Source organism: Onychostoma macrolepis, chromosome 20 (genome assembly GCF_012432095.1).
Source record: "Onychostoma macrolepis isolate SWU-2019 chromosome 20, ASM1243209v1, whole genome shotgun sequence".
Lineage (NCBI taxonomy): Eukaryota > Metazoa > Chordata > Actinopteri > Cypriniformes > Cyprinidae > Onychostoma > Onychostoma macrolepis.
The window spans coordinates 22730306-22755699 of NC_081174.1; the positions used below are offsets into that span (position 1 = coordinate 22730306).

General features: G+C 34.6%; 1 protein-coding gene across 3 annotated transcripts in view; it reads left to right on the forward strand.

The window, feature by feature from the left end:
* The window catches only part of opn5 (opsin 5), a 28121-nt gene extending 3016 nt beyond the window's left edge, over positions 1-25105 (forward strand). Inside the window, exons 1-7 of one of the 3 annotated variants that reach the window (XM_058755684.1) lie at positions 3100-3465; positions 9104-9255; positions 15086-15205; positions 18524-18694; positions 19257-19591; positions 19675-19919; positions 20911-25105. In XM_058755684.1, the coding sequence (XP_058611667.1) occupies positions 9135-9255; positions 15086-15205; positions 18524-18694; positions 19257-19591; positions 19675-19919; positions 20911-20974 (1056 nt within the window). In that variant the 5' untranslated portion in view covers positions 3100-3465; positions 9104-9134 and the 3' untranslated portion in view covers positions 20975-25105. Of the gene's footprint in view, positions 1-3099; positions 3466-9103; positions 9256-14065; positions 14185-15085; positions 15206-18523; positions 18695-19256; positions 19592-19674; positions 19920-20910 lie in introns of those variants that run through there. The other 2 variants (XM_058755686.1, XM_058755685.1) reach the window with 2 other exon arrangements.
* Positions 25106-25394: the final 289 nt, after the last annotated feature.

A 25394-nucleotide genomic window follows, 5' to 3' on the forward strand; every position in this document is an offset into this window, starting at 1 on the left:
GACGTTGATATTTACTTAAACAATATTTGTTAAAATAACAAACAATTCCAAGTAAAATATACTTATAAGTTCAAACTTTAAATTCTACAAGCTTAAATTGAGTACTAATATTGAATTTACTCTTTTATTTAAATTCTTGCATGAACTAAATTATTTAATGTAGAAATTACATTTGTTTTTCTGTAGTATTTACTTCACCACAAAATCATTTTTATCAGTGTAGATATGTATTTCAACAGTAGGTAAAGTGTATTGGTAAATGTCAATAGTGCAGTACACAAAAAGAAAATTAACATTTTATTGATAGAGCATTTTTTTTATATTGATAGTATTGTCTTCCACTAACACCACCACCTCTTCCACAACAAGCATCTGTGAGTGTTCAGTTTACATGTAACGGATAAACGTACTGTACAAATATAAATGTATTTATATAGTTTACTGTTGTAGCTGCTGCTGTTTATGGTTGTGATATTATCTCGTTTAAAAACGGTAGTGATTGTGCTGGGCAAACCCACCCGTTTGCAATAATGACAAGCCATTTGCCAGCTTAGCAGAAATATGACAAATTTCAGTGAGAATCAACTCATCAGCCATGTGGTTACAGTATTTAGTACTGTATTGTGCAAACTGTAGACAATTGTACTTACTCTTTTGCACACATGCTGAAACACATGCAACGACAAGGAATTTTCATCTAGATCATCAAAACCATCAGTCATCTGATTGTCAGAGGGGAGTATCAACATCTTCCTCTGATAATGCATGTGTGCATGAATTCTGTCTTTCTTATCTTCTCCCTCTTCATCCTTTCCTTCTCATTGCTCGTCATGTAATACTACCCTTACAAAACCTTCAATAAATCACAATGCAAATCAACATACAATATATGACATACATTGCTCTCATTTATATGCAAGTAAGTGAGACACTGACAAACACTCTGATTATATTGATCTGACGCACATTTGCCCAACAAAGCACTTGATAAATCGTCTAATCCTGCAGCTACTGAATCAATTTACATAACCGGATGTAAAGCCATTATTACCACAATCCTATATGAAACTACGCATTGCTTAACTGAATATTTTTTTCATAGATTATGGCATTCTTCTAACCTAATTTTCATGGCTGTCAAATAAAAATACTAATACTAATAATATAAATTTATAGTTTTTAGGGGGGATATATATACATATATATATATATATAAATCTCAATTAGGTAACCCTATCTGGGCTCATGCTTTAAAGAGTATGAAAGTGCATTAGAGGTGTAAATAAATTGGATATTCAAGTATAGGATGTAGTATTAGTTTCCCTTCTGAGCTTTTATCCATATATTATTTATTCTAAAATGTGCATGTGTTAGCATAAATTTGTGATCAGCTTTTCATTATTTAAAATACTCTGCTTACAATTCAGTCCTTTCCTAACACTTGAATAAGCATTGTGCATGGAATATAAATGTAAAATTTCAGTTAATCTTGAGGAAGCGGGGAGAAAAATACAGTGTTTTGATTGACTCTAAGATCATTTTTGGCTGAACAAAAAGAAGGAGCAAAGGTTGTGTGAATTTGTGCTAACTAAAATAGGAAACACAGCAAATGACCAGTGCTTGCGTAAATAACAGGGAGACAGCATCTGTGACCTATCCCTTGAGTATAGAAATATGCATCATAGTGTACAGCCAATTAGTTTCCGTTTCTTCAGCAGTTAGACGGACATGAAATTCCTGTGATAGTGAATGTTTTAAAAATGAAATTGCAGCCATTATTGTCATTTACTCACCTTGTGTTGTTTCAAACCTGTAGAACTTACATTGTTTAATTTTTGGTGCTGTTCATATTGACCTGTCAAATGCCAAAAAGGGCAAACATTTGTCACTGCTTTTATAGTTTATGGATTTGTGACCTGTTTTGTTGGCCTGATAGAGAAAGTGTCATACAATTCCTTACTTTGCCAAAATGTTGACACTGATTTTATTGATGCGTTCATTTTAGGACCACCAAACTGGGAATGAAACCAAAATTTCACCAATTTCAGTATCGCATTTGACATTTACTGCACATTTACTTCTTATCCTGGAATAACATACAAAAGACTCATCACGATTAATCTCTTGGTTTCATTTAAGCCACTTTCATCAAAATGCAGTTTCATGTTTTTGAATGCAGGCCTGATATAGGGGATTTTTGATTCCCAGCATGCTTTGCTTTAGACTGAATGTGGAGAGTAAAGGTCAGAATTGCTTTATGTGTTTTGGGAATGTGTGTTTATGTGTTTGTGTGTTTAAGTGTTACATATTTTGTTGTGTTGGGATTAGACGAGTTTCCACTGTTGGAGTTTTGGAGATTACCATTATGAAGAGTCGAGCTTGTGTTTAGTTTGAGGCTTTAGCATTACAAGAATTTGTTGCATATGATATGAACCAGAGATATTTCTTGTAAGCAAACAATCCTTTCTAATTTTTGCTCACATATGGCTGCTGTTTTTTGATGAAAAAATGTGTTTATTATGTTTGTGCTGTTTCTAGCTAGCATTTAACTTATTTGACTGGAGAAAAGAAAAAAGAAAAAAAATTATATTATTTTTACTTTAAATCCAATGTACATTTTTGTTTTGTATGGAAGCCCGTTTCCGCCACTGAATTAAAAAAACAATTGCGAGTTATAAAGTCAGAATTGCGAGATATAAACTCACAATTCTGACTTTTTTTCTCAGAATTGCGAGTTTATCTCACAATTCTGACTTTTTCCCCTCAGAATTGTGAGATAAACTCGCAATTGCGAGTTATAAAGTCAGAATTGTGAGAAAAAAAAAGTCGCAATAACCTTTTTTTTATTATTCAGTGGCGGAAACGGGCTTACATAGTTTTGTGCTACGCGTACTACCTCTATAGTCTTTGGTACTACTACTTTTTTTCCCCCTCCATTATTTTTAATAGCTTATGTTATTGCTTTACTTTTGCAGCAATTGCTTATACATTGCCTTGCATCCGCATGAATTACATACTTCTGTGAACACATGATTGCATGATTGGCAGGTCTATCACATGGGGGGCGGGGCTTTACAGAATAGAACTGTCAGTGCTACATGTGAACTGCCAATAGTGGATTGAACTGAGAACTGAGTGGATTTCTAAATCTTTTGACCAGCCGCACTTTATGGTAGTAAACTGAGCTCTACTTGTGAATTCCCGCTCGTTGCATTTCCTAGTTTAGCTCCGAAGGACCGTGCTGAACAACGACTATCATCCTCCTCCTCCTCATCAATATCAGAAAGAGAAGTAGCCAGACCGACAGCCCCTCAGCTGAAGCGGTCAATAACAGAAGAAAACAACTGCGGCGCAGTGTGATTTACAAACGTGGATTATGGAGAAGTTACCAACTCAATTTTAGGATCATTTCCAGTCGAGAGAAAAGTGCTTAAATCATCGGCATGGTTGAAGAGTCACAGCAAGGTAAGCGTTTCTTTTCGGGAAACATTAGAGGCATCATTGTGAGCACTTTTCATGCGGTTATTGTTGTAACGTGCACTTGTTGCGTCATTATTTGTGCTTTTGTTTGTTAACGATCATATAGCCTATCTATTAGAACTCAGTCATATACAGAATGCTTAAAATTAACAAAGGTTTCAAATGAAGCCTTGATAGCATTGTTGTTTAAACTTTAATGACTGTATGATTTATTTTATTCAAATTAATACTGTCCTGCACAATGTCTTGCTTCAATATTGTTTTTTGTTCTTTGCATTTTCAAATGAATGATACTCTGTTTCAAGATGCTCAGTACATCATCATTACAGCTGACAGATACAGACAGTTTGTTATTGCAAAATTTGTGGTTTGTTTTTAAGTTCTAGGAGAATAACATTGCCATATGAAAATAAGTTGTTTAAGTCAATACACATACCAGAAGTAAGTGCAGGATTTAGCATCATCTGCTGTTTCACAAAGTTCAATAGATGTGATATTACAGTTTTTTTCAATTGCTAACATCCTTTTGTCTAATCTGTAGTCACATTTTCAAAACTCTAAACACAATTAGCACAACATCCGTCTGTTGTGACCATATCATTAGCACAGTTTGTGTTGTTTTCACACAATATGCAGTCAATTACCATTTTCTTTTCATACAAGCTTACCCAAAACCAAAATCATGGATCTTTTTAGTCATATTTACAAATGCTTAAACACAGCATGTCAGAATTTAAGACCTAATGTTCCAAACTTTAAATATAGAATAAAGCTTCTACTTCTGCTACAACAGCAGCTCAAAAGTATTGAAAAAAATCACTCTATATAAAATATTGTAACAACTGATAAGCACTTTTAAGGAACAGATCACTGAAATATTTAGAAATAGCTGATTCCAGTCTCAGTTGGAGGAATAGTCAGGTGTTGAAGCTCTTTCCATTACATCAACAACATAGAGTAAAAAAGACCTGTTTGAATTGGTTTTGTGGAATCAGCAAGATAAAAAATAATGCCTGGCAGAGGGAGAGGAGTAGTTGGATCAGAAAAAGGGAGAAGAGGTAGGGGAGAGGAGTGAGAATGTGTGTTAGACTGTGCATTTTTTTATGTTTCTTTGTTTGTTTGTTTTTTCCCCTTACACATGTGGAATCTATGAAAGCTTATTTCTGCCATGGAATATAAAGGGTATATGAGATATATGACTTTATCTCAGAATTCTGACTTTTTTCTTGCAATTGTGAATTTACAGTATCTCACAATTCTGATAAAGTCTGAATTGCAAGATGTAAACTCACAATTCCAATATAGGTCTGAATTGTGAGATAAAAAGGTCACAATTACTGTTTTTACTTTTTTTTAATTCTGTGACGGAAACAAGCTTACATAGTAACCAAAGGCCATGTATGTTGGAATTTTTGTTGATCACTGGCATCAGCTACCATGGGGGCACCCTCACAACACTCCAACACTCACCCACTGGAAGGTTCAAGGTTCCAGTTGAATTTCTGCATATTTTTTTCTATTGTACATTCTATAAAGTTATGACTCATTCAGTTTTAGATAGTATGTTGCCAAGAATGAACAATGTAAAACTGTAAAAACACAATGTTAAAAATGTAAAATGGTTTTCAGATTAAGGTAAACTGAAGGCTAAATTACAAAAAAAAAAAAAACTATGGATTTTTATATAGTCTATTATATGCAGGTAGAACTGAGACACGACAAGTAATGCAGTTTTTGTAATGCCATTAATTGTTATCATTTTGACAGTCTATGCACCATGATTGACTGTATGTTCCTATTGGATAGAAAACCAGTGTCGATGTTTTGACCGAATGACTCGATTTTGAATCGTGTTTGCTGTGTTTTGATAGAGTTAGTATATGTAGAAAAAGGTATTCAGCATTTTGAAATGTAGAGTTTTTATTTATTTAACAAAATGTGTAATGAACTAATTAGCTAATTGTGTGATGTAGGTGTGTTGCTGTGTTAAGAGTTTAGAAAAAGTACTTTAAGTATTGCTAAATGCTTGTTAGCAATTGAAAAAAAAACTGTAATAATTATTCAGGAATTGATCATGTTTAATACAATACAGAAATCGACTAGGTTTTTAATAACTTGTGATTCTTTATGTTTGTTTTAACAGAATTTAATAAATGAACATCCTCTGTTTACACATGCATTGAAGCCTTTACATCAGACAGATGCGAACTTTTATAGCAACCCACTCAGATTCCTCTGACAAAAGAGTGGTTATTCTTCAGTGCTTTTATAGCAAGTCACATTTCTCTTGTTAGTTCTAAGAGGTCATTGCACATTAGACTCTTTTTTTATGAAAGAAACTCAAAAACCGACTTGTCATGTGACAGCTTTGAAATGATTATTGAATGCATCAAGTGGTCATCTCTTAGAACTTGAGCCTATTTTATGAGATTTCATTATTTAGAAAACGTATTTGGGGGAGGAGATTCGCTGTTTAGTAACCTCACACATTTCCTAACACGAGTTTGCAGCGGCAGGGGCTTTAACTGAAACACGGCTGCAGCATCACCTCTGATCTCCTGGGAGATGATTGCAAAACCTGTGTGTCACCAGAGAGTGTAGTGAATGCTCATTAAGTGAAGCTGTTTTTTCTACTGTTTTTGTTTTCCTCCATAAATCCACTAGAAGCTTTAAAGTACTCAATACTGGGTCCATTTTAGTTGTAGTTTGAATTGGTTTTAGATAAATGATTGTCTTCGGCTGTACAAAGGTTTGTTTTGAGGTGTTTAACAGGTGTTCTTTGCTACTCTGCCAAGTAATAGCATTCTTTTGACATGACCTCACCTTTTTGGAAAAAACAGTCTATATAGTGGAGGCAAATAATGGACTTACAAAACAAAAATGTGGCATGGTTACAAAATCATGTAACTTTACTGTAATGGGAAGCAATTATAGTGAAGTATGTCTGTTGCACTAGTAATCTGTTCTGCTGAACATGCCTGGCGGCGGGAAGGAGAATACACTGCCATCTCTACAGTAACACAGCGTTGTGTAAAGATCCTGATGTAGCAGTTTTGCTACATCTTCTTTTGTCTTCAGTCTAAAACTGACTAAATTGCTTGATTCCCAAATTTAATATTTTTAAAAATGTTAAATAAATATGTTCATAAATTCAACAAGGACTGCCCATAAGCATAGTAGTCTAAATTATTAAATGAATAAATACATTTACTGATTAACAGTAGACACCAAGTTCTCTGCAAACCTCAAGATACCAAATCAAATAATATGCCTATATCTAAATATCATCTTTATATATAAATCCATCTAGATTAGTGGTTTTATCTGGTATTGCTTGAGGGCTCAGATTTCTGCAGTATTACTTTTCTGTTCTGTGATTTAATTCATTTTGATCATTTAATTCGAAGCAACGACGTGATGTTTTATAATTACCAATGGAAGTGTCAAATGAATGAATGCATGTAAAGAAAACCCCTACTGCTACAGTAATTAGCAACTAGGACGGCACAATTAATCGAATTTCTAATAGCGATTACGATTATGGATGCCACGATTACATAATCGTTCAAAGCCGCGATTACAAAAATAAACAATTAAAAATGCACACTTGCATTATTCTGTGTGCTTAAGTGTTTGCAGCGTGGGGGTTTAACAAACTCAAACACACTGGATAAAAGACATTTTGTCTAACTGATAGTCGTTGTCACTCTGTTGGCCATGATAGATATGTTAAACGCCAAACGTGTCAAAAGCGGAACAAAATAGCGGTACTAGTTTGAACTGCGCACCACACTGACCTTTATCTGCTCGCCTCAAAAGAAAACAGCGCAGCGCGAGCTTAGAGCGTATGCGTTTATTACAGTGACCAGTCGCTGTGAACGCTGTGAAATCCAGTAAAAGAAGCACTTGAGTTCAGCGCAGAGTTCTCCAGTACAAATCACATCTCTTTAATAGTTTAAAGACAAATAAATCGGAGCTGTTATTCTCATCAACACTGATGCAGAAAGCAGCAGAAACAGTGCAACAACGATCCAGTTAGAAGACGTTTCAATCCACAAATCACCCACATTTACCATAGGTTTACTGTAGTAACACTAACGGTTACATTGGTACGGTGGCAGAAAAGTAGGATATTCATTTTGAGTATTATTATATTATTAATATACTAAATATGTTAAAGGAGTCATGGAATATAATTACATTATTTTGTTAATTATTCTATCAGTTGGTGTGGATTTGTAATTGACTGAATGTCTTCAGGCTACTGTTTTTCAATGTAAACCCCATAGAAACCATATAGTTAGGCTACTTTTTTTTTTACCATGGTAATGAGGTGCTGTACTTTTGGTTATTTAGAAAAGATGAGGCTGTTACAGTTTTCACAATGGTACTGTTAAATGTACATCTGCATCCCAACTCAAGCTCCTGCTACTCTGAACTCAAGCTCCTGTTCTAATGTGCATTTCTAAGAGACAAAACTTGTAGTATTATTGTTACATGTTCAGTGCTACCAAATCAGGTGCTGGTGCCACTGCTCTCGAATGTTATTCTGGAGCCCTGATAATATAAATTGTACTGTAAAATGTTACTGTAATTTGAAATTTTGTCTGTTTAATTGTAAATGAAATATATAGCTTTAGTAAACAATTTTTTTGTTTAAAGAAGAAACCAAACCAATGTATAGTTGACATTTGAGGCTCAATGCTATAGAAAAGCAATAAAAGTTCAGGAAGAGTGTTTTCAGCCTTTATATATATATATATATATATACATACAGTATATATATATAATTTTTATTTTTTTATATAAAAATATGGCATGCACCTTCAAACAATGGCATAAATCTGTTCAAAATAATCATTATTAATAATCGCAATTACAATCTCAAGGGAATAATCGGCAATTATGTTTTTTGTCATAGTCGTGCAGCCCTAATTAGCAACCTTATGTGATTTACTGTGATTGACATTGGAAAGGTATAAATAGGACAGATAGATGTAGGACCAAAAATCACACAAAAAATCAAATCGTATTTATTCCAGAACTATGAGTAATTAATGTCTTAAAAGGACTGACCAAATGGAAAGAGAAGATTTCGCTAAGTCGCTAATGGTAATCATTTGGACAAGCATCAGTTACAATATTGCCAGTAATATCTCTGCAAATATATGTAGAACTTATCTATGATAGCAAGATTTGTCTGATATATTGCACATCGTTAGTAGACCTATCATTAAACCTTGGAAATTGCTCTACTGCTGAGAGGAACTGCTGAGAAATTACATAGCTATCAGGTCTAACTCATATCTTATTCCTATGCTATTTTTCACTACTGTCTCAAATGCATCCGTTTTGTGAGGGGCAGTGATATATGTTTATTTTTTATCCTCATGCTGCTTACCTATGAACATTTTTCATGGAAATGCATGCACTCAAGGACTCAGTATGTATTGATTACAGATATGAAAGGAGTGTCTTCATGTACAGTAGCCGATAAGAGATGAGGGGGTTTGTAGGGCTTAATCTGGCCCCCTCCAGATATGGCTCCCCTCCCCTTATGTCTCAAACTGAGTTCAAATTTTATTCTTTTTTTGTTTTAAATTTTTTCCCGTTTATTCCGCAGGAAAGTAATCACACTCCTCAATAAGGCCCTAATGGAGAATGAGACCATCCCTTCGGGCTGTGTCCCACATTACCTTCTTCGAGGAGATCCCTTTGCTTCCAAGCTGTCCAAGGAGGCAGACATAGTGGCGGCGTTCTACATCCTTATCATCGGTAAGTGTACAAGGTGGTTGTTCATGTGAAAGAGTTCTTTATAAACAGCATGTGAATTGTCTTGGATAAGATCAGAAATAATAATTTAATAATAATTTGAATTTGAATAGTTCATTTATGTTACAGCAGAATGTCTGGAGTTTTAGATGGTATGATTGTACTTATTTCTTGTTTATTTTAAGAAGTTTGTCTTGTGAAATGTCTTCAAACAAGTATTTGTGGTGAATTTAACTTACTGAAATTTTCATTATATTTTAGTTACCACCAATGACATGATAAAAGCATCAGATATTTTACTATTCTCAGTGACGTCAGAGAATCTGGTTTTGCAATCATATTTATTGGATTACTTAATCTTGCCTGAACATATAACAGCCTTGGCTTGCATAAGAACCACTTATTTTTAACGTCATGTTGGTTGGTAGGGCCTACATGCTAATGAACAGTCTTGGGAGTAGACACATTGATATAATCTTTAAAACAATGGATTCAAACCTTGATGATTCATTATGAATAAAGCCCACCCAAGAACTGTAACATAACTGAATATGGATTTAATGCATTTGTTTTTAATAAATATGTGTGCACCAGTGTTGGGTGTAACGCGTTACTGTAATTAAATTACTTATCCACTGAAAAAGTAAAGTAAGGGATTACTGTTCATTTTTAGGTAATTTAATTACAGTTACTTATAAAGTAGACTACTTGCATTACATAGCCTACCGGAAATAATTTCAGCAGTTCTAAAATCAATACTAAACTTGAAATCTAAATTTATCATCTAAAGGTAAAATTGAATGCAGCTCTGCATGCTGACGCGTTCATGTGCAGTTTTTCCTGATAACAGAGAAAATAACCTAAAATACTCAGATACAGATAAGACTAAAATCAATCGAATCTAAAAAGAGTTTACTTTTATTTGTGTACACTGACAATAACAACAAAACATTGTGCTTTTGTAAAATAAACTAAACAAACAGGGTACGCTTATGCCGTCTCGGTCTCCGTGACCTTCTTTCTACGCGTCACAAAAATGAACTAAAACTCAGTGAATAGGCTACTTGACACACAGACACAAAAAATATGTCTCTACATAGCTTTGTGTCTACTTTTAAATGAATTCTGATCGAAAACGAATATTCTCTGATTATGTAATCCGTATGAAACTAAAGCAAGGAACAGTCTTTCCCGTCTTTGAGCTCATCTGCAGTCATACCTGCACGCAAACGCCCTTGTCACTTAGACACAAAAAATAGATTTAAAAAATCAAGATTCATCTAATTTTCATCGTTTTTTGGAAGAAGACCTGCTATGAGGAATAAGCCGAGATGTACCTCAGAAGAACAGTGCAATCTGACGCTGCTTTATTCAGTGGAGGATAACATTTCTGTAATTTATTCTTACATTAGTTAATGTGTAAATTTCGGATTTCACTAGTTGGGATTTTCCTAAACATCTTGCCAAACTGAAATGTGTGCAAGTGAGCAATATGCTGAAATAGGGATATACATTCATATATACAGTATACTGTATGCATCTGTTTAATTGCACATTGCCTAAATGTTGAATGAAACAAGGTTCTGTCATGACAACTCTCGGAGGGATTGGCATGTTAATGTTTTTAGTCTTGGCGGAATAGATCTGCTACGCTGCTGCTGCTGCTGTGGCCGAGCAAGTACCGAGATTTGCTACTGCCACAACATGCTGCTGTGAGCATGTATGAAATGCTGCTGCTGCAAATATAACATACATGAAATAACCCATATAGCATACATGAATCACCTCGTAGCAGATCTATACAGGTGGAGCTGGGGAAGGTGGAGGGTTTCTGAAGCACGCTGCAAATTGCTACAACAAGCACTAGTCATATATTTGAATTTAGAGCAGAGCTCATTGGCTACCGATACAGGAGAGAACCAATCAGCTGTGCCATGTGATAATGATGTCATTAGGTCAGATTGAGTTAGACCTATCGAACTGCGCCATCTAGAGTTTCATGCCAGAACTCTGTATATGTAATTTTTATTTTTTGCTATCATGGAATAAAAATATGATTTATAATACGATATAGATATAAAGTAATGTGAATGTTTAAACTGCAGCATGAAGAATGCTACAGTTTAGGAATGTTTAGATCAGTGTTTGCTGATCTACTGTTAGATGTCAATGTTTATAATGTGCTAAGCAATAAGAATTTAGTTTATAAAATATCAGAATGTTGTTTATGTACTGTGTGGTAATACAAAGCATATGTGCATGAATATGGTCATGCAGAATATGTGCTTTATAAGTACTAATAAACAGCCAACATGTTAATAATACGCATGCTAACAAACAACTAGTTAATACTGAGAATTGGTCCTATACTAAAGTGTTACCATGAGTGACAGTACAAAATGTTTTTATAACAATACATGTACAGTATGTCAGTATGTGGGTCTGGCGATAGCACTTTTAGCATAGCTTAACATAGATCATTGAATCCGATTAGACCAGTAGCATCGCGTTCAAAAATGACCAAAGAATTTAAAACTTGACTCTTCTGTAGTTATATAGGTGTACTAAGACCGGCAGAAAATGAAAAGTTGCGATTTTCTAGGCCGATTTGGCTAGAACTATACTCTCATTCGGCGTAATAATCAAGGAACTTTGCTGCCGTACCATGGCGCAGTGATACGTGGCGCCTGAAAGTAGTCCCCAGCTATATTATAACCAGGTACCCAGCTGGGGACTACTTTCAGGCGCCGCGTATCACTGCACCTGCTGCGCCATGGTACGGCAGCAAAGTTCCTTGATTATTACGCCGGAATGAGAGTATAGTTCTTAATCATATCAGCCTAGAAAATCGCAACTTTTCATTTTCCGCCAGATCCAGAGATCAGCTGAATGGATTCAAAAACATTAAACTCAACTTATTAACTCTGGGGGAGTTGGAGAATGAGCCTATTTCCAAAAAAAGTGGAGTGTTCCTTTAAGCTTTTTTGTTATTCAGATATTTTGCTGAATAATTCTATTTGTTAACCAATAAAGGTTATATTTTTCATTAAAATGTTTAAGTATAACAGTTTTAAAAATAAATAAATAAAAGGCTAAACTATTCCATGTTTGACTCAAACTGAAAGAATAAAGAGTTAAATTTTTATGCTTTAAGGTTTATAGGATTTTAAGATGTAATTAACTATTTGAATAATTAAGTTACTCATTGAGTAACTAAATTACTTTTCAGACAGAGTTATTAGAAAAGTAATTTAAATACAATATTGATGATTACTTTTTGAAAGTAACTTACCCAACACTGGTGTGCACCATTGCTATGTTTACTGGCAAAAGAGAAAAGATTCTGCAAGATTCTTCATGTTTTGTTAATAAATTGATGGATTTCATTAGACCATTCACAGAGACACCCAATTATTTTTGTCATTTTAATGAGAACCTTGTACAATTTTTTAATTTTTTTATCTTTGACTCTTAAATATTCATTATTGGCTTTTTTGTCCAGAAAGTCCAGTGTTGGTCTGCTGGGTCCATTATCGGAAGAATGCACACTTAGCATACATATTTATTTCGCTGATGTTGTTACGCTTTTTAAAAATGTATCTTGAAAATTCCATATATTTCTATTTCAGCTTATTTGTCTTGTTTGTCGTGTGTGAGCGTGCTCTGAGGTTATTAACAATCAAAGCACGTGTCTAGCGTTTTAAGATATTTGTATTGACTAACAATAGTAGCCTGTGTACATATAAATTATATAAGCACATTACAGAGCTTTTTCAGTGACTGTTATGACACTATGAATGCCTGCATTAACCAACATGTATTTAATTCCTTCTGAATCAAAAAATGTATCAATTTAAATGAAATGTTAAAGAAAGGTTAAAAGGTGCAGAAGCTAAACACGTTCTGAATTCTTAGAACCAAAATTTGACTTGTGACTTTTACTTAAATTTGCTAAAAACTGACAGTCATCATCCGTGCTGTCATCACTGAGACTTGTTCAATCCTCTCACGCTGTCATTGAGATGTCATCCTCTGTCATATAGTGGAGTTTGTTTTGAGCAGTGTCATCTAGTGCATTTTTCATGCTACATATAGATCCTGGTTGGTTAATTTTTTTTACTACACTGAATGTTTTTGTGGGTGGGTTTATTTTTGAATGTCAGTATCTCTGTATGTACATACAAGTATTGTTTGCCAGAAAAAAAATATATATATAGTTAATTGAACACATTATTGTATGGGGTGTTGGGGTTATTGGCTTTTCGGGAAAAATTGAAATGTGTAAAAAAAAACGCAAAACAATTCATGAAATAGCAAAAAAAGATAAAAGGTGACATTATTCTTTTTGTACACTTTAATCGTTTGTGAATTTAAAAAATGCATTATGGAATCTTTGTATTGCAGGTCTTTTTTTTTTTTTAACTCTTTTCATGAACTTCTCTCCAAACCAGAATAAACATTTCTAAAACTGACAAGACCTCTCCAAGGGAATGATTGCTATGTCCAATCTACATAGCTAGAATTAGAAATAATTACGATGTTTTGCCAATGCATGTCTTTTATGCAGTATGCTTTTGAAAAATGTAATTTGAAAATCCTTTTTTTTTTTTTTGTTCAGCACAATATCATTTAGCCCAGTCACCCATCAGTAACCATGGCATTAAAGCTATTCTTTGAAGGACGTATCATCCCTTTTTTTAAATGAAGGTATTTTCCTTTGCCGAGATTTCCACGTAATTCTCCTTTGACCTGAAAGATGTGTGTTTCAGGGAGAAGACTTGAATCAATAGTTCTTCCTTGTTGTATTTCACAGTCTGTTCTCCGTTTGAATCACGGGATCAGTCAGAAGGTGTTGCAGTAGACATTTACTCTCAGTAACACATACAGATCAACAGATGCCAGTGATGAACAGAGTTCAGTTCAGATCATTTGGTAGGTAACTTTTGGACAACATGATAGTATTTTCATTTATGGATGGACTGTCCCTTTAAGAGCAACTGTTGAAACAATGTATCTGTTAGTGATGTTAATGTGCGTGATCCATGCACATTGATTCATGATCATATGAGAACAGCAGACTAAAGGAAATTGAAAGAGTTCATTGAATAGTCACATGAAATAAACTATCTTCTCTGAAATGTTGCATCAGTCAGCTGACACAAAAGGACAAGATGTGAAATTGCTGTATGTGGCACTCACAGTGACCTCTGCATTGGATATTTGATTTTCATAAAGGGGCCTTGGACATTATGGATCAAACATAAGATTTTTATTTAATTTGATTTTGTGAAAGCTCTTTTCGGACAAATACATTTTAGCACATATTTGGTCATCTACAGAGAAAAGACAAATAACATGAATGGGAAGATCATTTCATCTGAATGTACTGTATGTGGCTGTAACCAGAAATGACTAATCATCACACTGCTCTTTTGTTATAGTGACCTTTTTTTGCCCTTTCACTGGGGAACGGGATAACCAGTAATCTTCGACTCTTATTAGTTCTCTAAACATTACTGGTACAACAGGAGTCTTAATATGCAGTCACTGTATTTCAACAAATACACAACCCTTAAACACCTGCGTCTCAAACTGATGCAAAGAACTCGATATAATGGAAATAATAAAAAAGCCTTTTCCAAGGTCCAAGACTCACTTTTTCTGGCATTTTAAAAATAGCATCAATCTGCACATCATTTGTAGTTGTGTTTACTGTTTAAAAAGTTAATGCATATGTTTTGATTCCCCCCTCCTCCAAGATATTATGTATTGTGTGTGCAGTTACATCTTTGAGAAAACATGCAGTATTACAGTTTGTCTTATGTTTTTACAGGTTTCTTGTCAGCCACTGGAAATGGTTATGTCATATACAAGACCATCAAACGGAAGGGCAAGTTAAAGCCACCAGAGTTCATGACGCTGAATCTTGCTGTGTTCGACTTTGGCATATCAGGTGAGACTAAAAGACTTGATTTCATGCTGCTGAAATACTGTTTTCATCTGTCAGATTTGCTTTTCAAAAATGGATTTATATTTTAAAGTGGAATACGTGAATGTAAAATGTGAATGTATTACATAACTGAAAGCATCTCTTTGTTGTTTAAAGGATTTTCTCCCTTTGTGTGTGTTGAAGAGACAAACATAAAGCTTTCAGTGTATAGTTTGTACAGCTTGTATTGGGCTTTGGGCATTATGTTCTGAGTAGACAGCGTGGCAGTAAATCAGCCAAGGTTATTCAGTGCTGCCTTTTTTATGATACTGATTGTCACTGTCCTTCTTACTGATTTATTTGCTGTTATGGAAATGACGCACTTGTATAAATCATACACAGATTTGTAAAATCCATTTGTGCCCTATTTGTTCTGAATGGTTTCATGCATATAGCCGTGTTAATAGTATCCTATGTGAGCATTTATTTTTAGCATATATATTTAGCTGGTTATTTTATTATTATTATTTTCTTTCTTGAAATCCTTTTTGGTTGTTTGCTTGCATGCCATTGAGAAATAAAACATGGATAACATCTAGAAAAATACTTAAAAAAGAAAAATGACAACTATAAACTGTGGCAACTACAGTTGCCGGTGGGCTTGCCACAAGGTTACAAAAACGAACAAAATATCTATTTAAATGCTTTGACTGACTCCTGAAAAATGTAAAGACTCTTTTTTTCCTTCAGTTTACTGGTGATTTGATTTTTCACGTAAATACCAACAGTAAATAATTTTTCATTACTCTTTGTTTAGATCTAAATTTAAGCAACAATTTAAATGTTATGTTAGCTTTTAATATTATACAATAAGAATGAAAACAGTAATATCTATATTTAACATACATTTAGAAAGATGATGGTGGCATGTTGTAATGTTTAATGTGGCCTTCATATAACAATATGAAGTAAAATCTTATGTTAGTTTTAATACAAATCATAAAGTGCTTATGGTTATTGATTAGAGCATGTTTCATTCACAAATTTGGCATTGTTAGTTCTGGCTCTAAACAGCTAATAGAAAACACACATGACATGATTGCTGAAATATTGACAGGGAAAATTATTTTCAAGTTGATATAATATAATCTCAATCATTAGACAAATTTATCAGTAGGATTTTAATGGAGCACAGAGGTATTTCACTGGGGCTTGTACCCCAGTAAAAAGGAGCCACTGATTACAATGTGCTGGCCTTTGTTCCCTGTTCATAACAAAGATTTCCTCTTGTTCAAAAACTTGTATTCATACTTGTACTCTAGCCCCACCTAGTGGATGTTTACTGTCGCTTCCACAGGGGAGCAGTGATCCCTGATAATAAAACCACCAACCATATGCCTTAACTCATCATTAGTTCATATTTAAATTAGGTGTTAGTGCATGATTATTCATGTACTGTTATTGTAAAGTGCATAATCTTTTTAGTCGCCATCATCCTTAAACACTCACTTTCTAAGATTTACAGAACAAACTACCTACCGTGTAGCTCATAAAGTTCATAAACGTGCGGAATGTAATTTTCTGAGCCACTGACAAAAATGATGACTGTTTTAAAATAAGTTTCCAAAAAAGTTTCTCTGCCTGCAATTCAGTTGGTCTGTTGACAGTCCTACACTCTTAAGAAAAAAGAGTTCTAAACAGTACCAGAAAAGGGTTCTTCAGCTTGTAACAATAGCAGAACCCTTTTTATAGGGTTCCATAAAGAACCATGCTTTGAAAATGCTATATAGGACCTTAATGGTCTTTTTAATGATAGTTTATTTTCATTAATATTAGTACATTAGTATATTTATATCTTTAATAGTATTATTAATATTATTTGTATATATGATTTATTAATATTGTTTTTTACCCCTCTATCTGCCTGATCTTAAATTATCTTGTAGCCTTTATTAGGGTTTTTACATAATAAAACAACAACAACAGCATGTCAATTAGGTACTTTTATTTATTTATTTTTAATGACATCACAAAAATGACAGTGCTCTAACAACAGTTATTAGCAGAATACATTAATAAATGACAATTGACATTGAACATAAATAAATACTTAAAGTAAAACAAAATAGAAACAGAAAATAGTGTGACGAAGACCAAGTTTCAGCATAAAAGGGTTCTTCAGAATGCTATGGTTCTAAATATAACCGTTACTACATGTAAAGAACCTTTAAAGAACCATCTTTTTTAGAGTGTACCCCAAAATCACAGCATTTGATCAAACAAACTGAGTAAAAATAATGTTTTTTGAGAGAATCAGTTTACAAAGGGCTCATTTATAGCTGCCTTTGCATATTATTTGGGAGAGAAATTACATAGAAAAAAGGTTGTGCTTGTCAGCTATAGCTTGAATGTGAGTGACAAGAAATTTAATCAGATATGATTTCCCATTTTAAGCGCTTGGATTCAAATCAATAGTTACTTCCCAATTGCCATTGAAGAAGACTGCCTTTTAAACTTGTCGCCTATTATCAGGATGGCATCACTGTATTTAAAAATAATGAGGCTTTTGTTTCCCAGGAGTCATGCACATGGCAGACTACTCTAGTGCGTCACATTTACGCAGATTTGGGGTCATGGTGTGCTTTCCACCTCTGGCTACTCTTCCTCGTTTTTGTCCACATATATGCACTCTATATGTTTACAGAGACTATTAATGAAAATCTGTATTATATTTCAAACAAATGTAAATTTAGGTAGTTTTAGATACAGACAGTAAGCAAAGATATTAATTATAAAAAAAAAGATATGAAATCTATTGGAAAAGAGCCGTTTGGAGTGATAAAGAAAATACGGTCACACTTTATATTAGGTGGCCTTAACTTCTATGTACTTACATCAAAAAATAAGTACAATGTACTTATTGTGTTCATATTGTATTGCAAAACACTATTGCTGCTATTGAGGTGGGATACGGGTAAGGTTATGGACAGGTTTGGTGGTATGGGTAGGTTTAAGGGTGTAAGGGATGGGTCAACAGTGTAATTATAAATGTAATTACAGAAATTAATTACATATGTAGTTACATATAGGTATTTTTAAAAATATAAGTACAATATAAAAACATGTATGTACACAATAAGTGCATTGTACCAAATGATTAATTAAAATGTAAAAATGTACTATAAAGTGGGACCGAAAATACAACATTTTAAGAAACAGTAGTTTGCAGTTCAGTCTTTGCAGTGTTCTTATTGCCCTTTGAGAGCTCACTGTAAAACAAAAGTATTCTTTTGTCAGTAATAATTGTAATTAACATCAAGTTCTTTTTGTATGTTTTGTCAGTGACTGGAAAGCCATTCTTCATAGTGTCTAGTTTTGCCCATCGCTGGCTGTTTGGCTGGCAGGGTTGTCGCTACTATGGCTGGGCCGGTTTTTTCTTTGGATGCGGAAGTCTCATTACGATGACCATTGTCAGCTTAGACCGCTACTTGAAGATCTGTCATTTAAAATATGGTAATTACAATTAGCCTAACTGTCTGTCTGTGATTCTGCTTATTCTGTCTGTCTGTCATTCTATCTATCATTATGCATTTCTATCTGTCTGTCGTTCTATCAGCTGTTCTATCCATCTATCTGTCATTGTATCTATTGTTGTGTGTGAGACAGGTGTTCTATCTGTCTGTTATTCTATCTATATTTTTTTTCTGTCTGTCGTTCTGTTTCTATTTGTCTGTCTGTCATTATATATATTTTTGTATCTGTCTGTCAGTGTCTGTCATTATATCTATTTTATTCCGTCTGTCTGTTGTTCTCTCTACCGTTCTGTAATTCTGTCTGTCATTCTATCTATCTACCTGTTGTTCCTTCCATCATTCTATATTTCTATCTGCCTCTGTCGTTCTTTTCTGTTGTATCTGTCAGTCAGTCTATCTATTAAATCTATTCTGTTAGTCTGTCTATCTGTTTTTCTGTTTGTCTATCTGTCATTTTGTATTTCTGGCTATCTGTGGTTCTATTGATTGTTCTAGCTAGTGTCTAGTTAGCTTTACTAACATCAGTTCACTTTGCCAATCAGGTACATGGTTCAAACGGCATCATGCCTTTCTCTGTGTGGTTTTTACATGGATCTATGCTGCATTCTGGGCCACCATGCCAGTGGTGGGTTGGGGCAACTACGCACCTGAGCCGTTTGGCACCTCCTGCACGCTGGACTGGTGGCTGGCCCAGGCCTCGGTGTCTGGCCAGAGCTTTGTTATGTGCATGCTCTTCTTCTGCCTGATCTTCCCCACCGGCATCATCGTCTTCTCCTATGTCATGATCATCTTCAAGGTCAAATCCTCAGCCAAAGAAGTCTCTCATTTCGACACACGGAATAAGAACAACCACATCCTGGAGATGAAGTTGACTAAGGTTTGCATGTTTTAATAAGCAGAAATGCTATGTGGAAATGCCATGTCATTTTTTTTTTACATGGTTCCATTTGCATCCTCCAGGTGGCGATGTTGATCTGCGCAGGGTTTTTAATAGCTTGGATCCCTTATGCTGTGGTATCAGTGGTGTCTGCTTTTGGAGAGCCCGATTCAGTGCCCATCTCAGTCTCTGTTGTGCCAACTTTGCTGGCCAAGTCCTCTGCCATGTACAATCCAATCATATATCAAGTCATTGACTGTAAGAAGAACTGTGCAAAATCTTCCTGCTTTCAAGCTTGGAGGAAAAATAAACACTACAAGACTTCAAGGTATGTGCAACGTTCAAATTCTAGAGGAATGAGGGATAAACTGGCTTCTGATCACACATTTTATATACATCCTTAGAGGAACTTGTCACCCAAATTCGCTGAAAATGTACTCATCCTCAGGCCATCCAAGATTTGTTTCTTCACCTGAACAGATTTCGAGAAATTTATCATTACATCACATGCTCACCAATAGGTCCTCTGCAGTGAATGGGTGCCGTCAGAATTACTTGTGGATTACTGGAATGAATATATCAGCTGTTTGCACTCTCATCCTGATATAATGCTGAATTTCTCCAATTTTCACTAATTTCTCCATCGTACCTGAGGAGTTTTTCTTTAATTATTCCTTTAAAATACTTTCATTTAGGACATGATATACTTGGTTTGGTAAATCTATATAAATGTTCATAAATTATTCCTCTGCACTAGGTCATTATATTATGAATCAAGCGCAATATGCAAATGCATATACTACTGTGGGTGGATGTTTTTTGCTGCTATGCCGCATCTCCCTCTCGGTCTTGTTCCATTAGTGTTATAAGACAGATACCTGTGTTGAGATGCATGCATCAATTTTAGCTGGTTAGCTTGGCCCTGTTAGCCTTTGCTGGTAGATTTTCTGTAGCTGCAGAAAATGCAAAAGTGACCATGTAGTCTTAAGAAATATTTTTTTGAAGCAACACAAATTAGTTATTTTACAAATTTGGTTTTGCAGAGCTCTTTAAACAATGGGAATTCTGTTTTCTGAACACAAAAACATCTGTCCTTATAGAGTTCTTAGTATGCAGCAAGAATGTGATGCTTTTACATGTTCGTTGTCATTCTGCGTTAACAAGCTTGGACACTGTAAAATAGTGTTGCCTAATTTTTGGAATGCTTATTGGAAAGATTGTTGACATAAAACCTAGTATATGACTTAATTAGGCTGAATGTAACAAAAACCCACTGATTGACTGAAGACTATTGAAAGTAGGCGTCTTGTTTTTCCCAGGTTCTACTCCATCTCTGCCTCCCTGAAACAGAGAGCAGCCAATGAAGTTCCAATTGAGATATGAGGAAATGACAGGAACTCACAATGGACCTGTGATAGGACACTGGGCAATTTGTTATTGTGCAATTTAGACATCAACAGTTCACACGCGCCTAACTTTGCTGTTGTATCCTCCTGCCGTCAACTTCACACACTCTGCTAACACATCTCTTAAATTGATCCATGTGTGTATTAAAAAATTAAGTGGTAAGTGGTTTGTATTGTATTCCAGCATTCTCAGAACCACAATGTTTAAATCATCTGCTTGAAGTCTAGTGACATCGCTTTTCAACAAGTCTGTGTTCTGTCTATTGTATCTAATTGAAACCAGTCACGCTCACATCTATACAACAGCATGGTCACAGATAAACAGCAATATAGATATAGCTATATATCGTATAGACAACTTGTGTGCATAATGTTATTATTATTAGCATTTTTTATCAAATTGAATGGACACTGATGCACTGATTCAGACCATTAGAATTTCGGTTAACTTTATTTCGATAGTCCACTTTAGACATTCTACTAACTATATGTAACTTTGTAACTACATGTCAAGTAATTCTCATTAATTTGCAAGCACATGTCTACTAACTCTCAGTAGGGTAGGTTTAGGGTATAAGTTGACATACTGTATACTTGAAAACTTTCTCATGCTCAGTATCAGAGGCGTCATGCCCATTCAAAGCGAGGGGGCATGTGCCCCCTCAGATTTTCGAGCCAAGTGGATTTTGAATGCAGCTTCCAAAAGACAAAAAAATAGCCGATAACAATCACACCGGAGTGATTAGAACGTTCAGCGCATCAAATCATCAGCTGCTAAATTCAAATCGGCCTTCGCTGGCTGGTGCTGAGCCAGAGACAGACGCGTTTTTACAGCACTGTACATTATAATCAATCACACACGATTCTGTTGAGCTATGAATGCAATGACCAATCAGAGGCGTTCAGATGAGTCATCGCTAAAATGCCGGTGTTTTCTTCACTCGCTCGCTGACTGAATACCTCTTTCTGGCGAATTCTCTCGTCAGAAACAACAAAGTGCAAATGTGTGTACGAATCTGTAAGATATTAATTTCATAGTGTATACAGCTTCAATGATTTTAATGGGAGTTTTTGAGAGTGCTTGAACTAGACTGTCAGTGAAAATATTCTTTGTAAATGTAAATGTTCTTTGCTCTCTTTCTGTACAATGAAAGTGTTATGATTAGTAGCCTAACTTGCAATGTTTTTATTCACTGCCATGTACCTGTTTTTATTAACTTTCAACGTTAAATTCTCATTAAATTTAAAGTCAGTCGTATTAAAAATATGTTATGGCATGACACCCATATCTGTTAATTAAGTAAACAGACAGGTTTTTATGCATAGTTAATAGATTACATTATTAGGTTACCATCGCCCCCTATCAACATAATCTATAAAGGTGAGAATGAAGATATTTCATGATATACAGTTAATGCGTTTGGGAATGTTTCGAATAAAAAGGAAAAAAAATAAATAAAACATATTGTGGCTGCTGTGTGTCACATGACGACGCCCCCCAAGTCGTGCCCCCTCAAAAATAATGAATGCAAGACGCCCCTGCTCAGTATGTTGTATGTTGTGGACCCATCAAGATAAAGTGTTAGAGGATATTAAGCAGACAGTCTTCTAATATTCTAATGACTGCTAGTTGACATGTAGTTGCAAAGTTACTTACTGTTAGTAGATGTCTAAAGTGGACTATTGAAATAAAGTGTTACCAGAATTTCTTTTGCATTATTATAACAGACGTAGCATGATAGTTTTGGGGCATGTGCAATGATTATATACTGTACTTGGGTAGTTGACAAATAAAAATTGGACTGTGTCCTATGGTGTGACATAGCAAAAATGTAGAAAACAAAACATAACATACAAATAACATGAGAAAAATGTATCTTCATTCATAGTTACAAATAGCATGAGAGAGGTTTATCTTCAGTTAGAGGTTTTTTTTTTTTTAATGGTCCGTCACACCATAGGACATATTGATACATCAACTACCCACTTACATCAGAAATTTTACATTGAAAGATGTCCCCCAAAGATTCAGTTCAGGGTCTTAAGAATCTTTGTGTTTTCTTCATTTTATTTTTAAACATTTAACTAATTTTAACATTCTTTTATATAGTAATCTTTTGCGTGTTATCAACCTGCAGAAAGCCCCTAAGCTTAAAAGAAAGTGAGCAGTTGGTAAAGATAAGTTGTTTACAGGTACCAGTGTGGTTAAATGTTTTCCACAAATTTTATAAATGTTCTGTGGAAGTTGGGTTTATAAAATGATAAGTGTTTCTCGAATAGTTCAGACATATCTTTTCTTGGAAGGAAAAGTATTTAGCACAATGTGCAGAGAATTTTTTTTTTTTTTAGAAAAAAAAAAAAACCTTTTATAAAAGTGAACCACATTTTGAAAAGCTTTTAACCATGACTGAGTAAATGAAGACAAATATTTTTGAATGAAAGAAAATAAATTTTTGTGCAATGTAGCTCAGACAGTTGTTTACAAAGGTCTTGAATGAGCAGCTTCGTGGTGTGCTCTCATCAACAAATGCTAGAATAAAGTTTAACTTGCAAATGCATGGTTTGACCTTGTTGGGTTCAGAGCTGAATGACCAGAGATTCCCCATTTTGATCTCTTGAGTCTGACAACTGTATTACCCAGGGTACTACTTTAAATCCTCGGAGTCTGTTGGTAGCTGATCCTTATGGTGTTGGATTTCCCTTAGCAGTTTATCCCGTTTTTCAGCAGTTCAATATAATGCCCACATCTTTTCTCTGATGCTTTCATGCCGTTGTGACAGAGAGGGTGACTTCCTCTGCAAATCAATGCCCCAGTTGCAGGAAGTAGAAAATGCACTGGATGCCTCACTGCCTGCCTTCTGTTGTCCTTGTCATAATGCAGTTTACAGCATGCAGGAGCCAGAATAACAGCCAGACAATACGCTGAAAGACCCTTCAATTTCCAATGAAGGCTGTAAAAGCCACCTCTCACACTGTCTTTAAGTGCGACTTGAAATGAATGCTTTTTCATGTATCTCATGCTTTAATCAACTTGATGAATTATTTACAGTATATAGTATGTAGAATGATTAGCACATTGAACCTGAAGTGAAAAATGTAATGAAACCAAAGGTAAACCTATCATGTCTTTGTTTCATTTACGTACAGGGTACACTTTCCTTCTCAAATCAGATCTGACAGGCTTGTCAATGAATAAGACTTACAAAAGAGCTTTTACAGAAGAAACTGCTATTAAATGAAAGAATAGATTATTGTACTATAAATATCATTTTGCTTTATTATCAAACCTAAGAAAATGGTTTTTACTTATGGTCAAAGGAAGCACTGAACCAACCAGAAAATGCATTGCCATGTGAATTGATGTAAAATGGGTCATCTAAGGTGTTCTAAATCTAAGTGAGGCACAATACATCTTCTATACTATTTTTAGGGTTCTGCTACTGCAATAAAGCTTGTCACAAGTAAGAAATCATTGTTCTGGTGCATTCAACTTCAAAATGCCATTGCATTAGTCAGCTGATATAATTAATGCATTGATTCCGACCCTGAGGATAGCAGCATTTTTGTCTTCAGCAGATGTCTTGGCATAAATAGTAATCTCTTCATTGTAGTTACAGTAAGTTAAATTTAATACAGGACCTTGATTACATGACAACATTCAGTGTAGACTGAAATAGTTAAATATATAATATCAGAATATGACAATATAAGACATTCAGTATATTGCTATAGTCATAACTCTTGTGCAAGTACAAAATACATGTTGATCCATTATCATCATGTTCTCTTTAACATAATTTTAACGTCATTAAGGTAGAGTTTTACTGCAAAGGTCATTAGCAATATGGTAAACAGGGTTTTAATGTTTCATTTCCACAGGCTGGAATGTTTCTCTGTTACTGTGTTGATTTTACATTTTACTGTAAACCCGCAAATTATGTTATCTGTTGATATGTTACCAAATCAATAGAAATTTGCTTATTGTGCTCCTCAGCTTGCGTGTTGGAACAACAATTGTCATAACTTATAAATTCACTTTCAACAGTTGACAAAGGATAGTTGGCTGGAGTTCTGAATTAATTTGTGTGTATCCATGTCAGAAAATGTAATGTCAGTGTCTACAATAATGATCAAAACATTGAATAAAGCTTGTTTAAAAAGAGCTGTTTTTGTGTTCATTTGGCAGGAAAAAAATTGCATGTTACATGGAAATGGTAAAAAAAAAAAAAAAAATCAGACTGTCAGTATTTGTATAGGCTGTTTAACAAAGTGTTGACAGACGATGCCAAGGTTTAGCAACTCAACAGGGAGGAAATTTTTAATTATTATAACTATTTTAAAAACAGGTATAGTAGATAAAATAAAATAAAGAGTGCAGATATTAGAAAATAGACTTA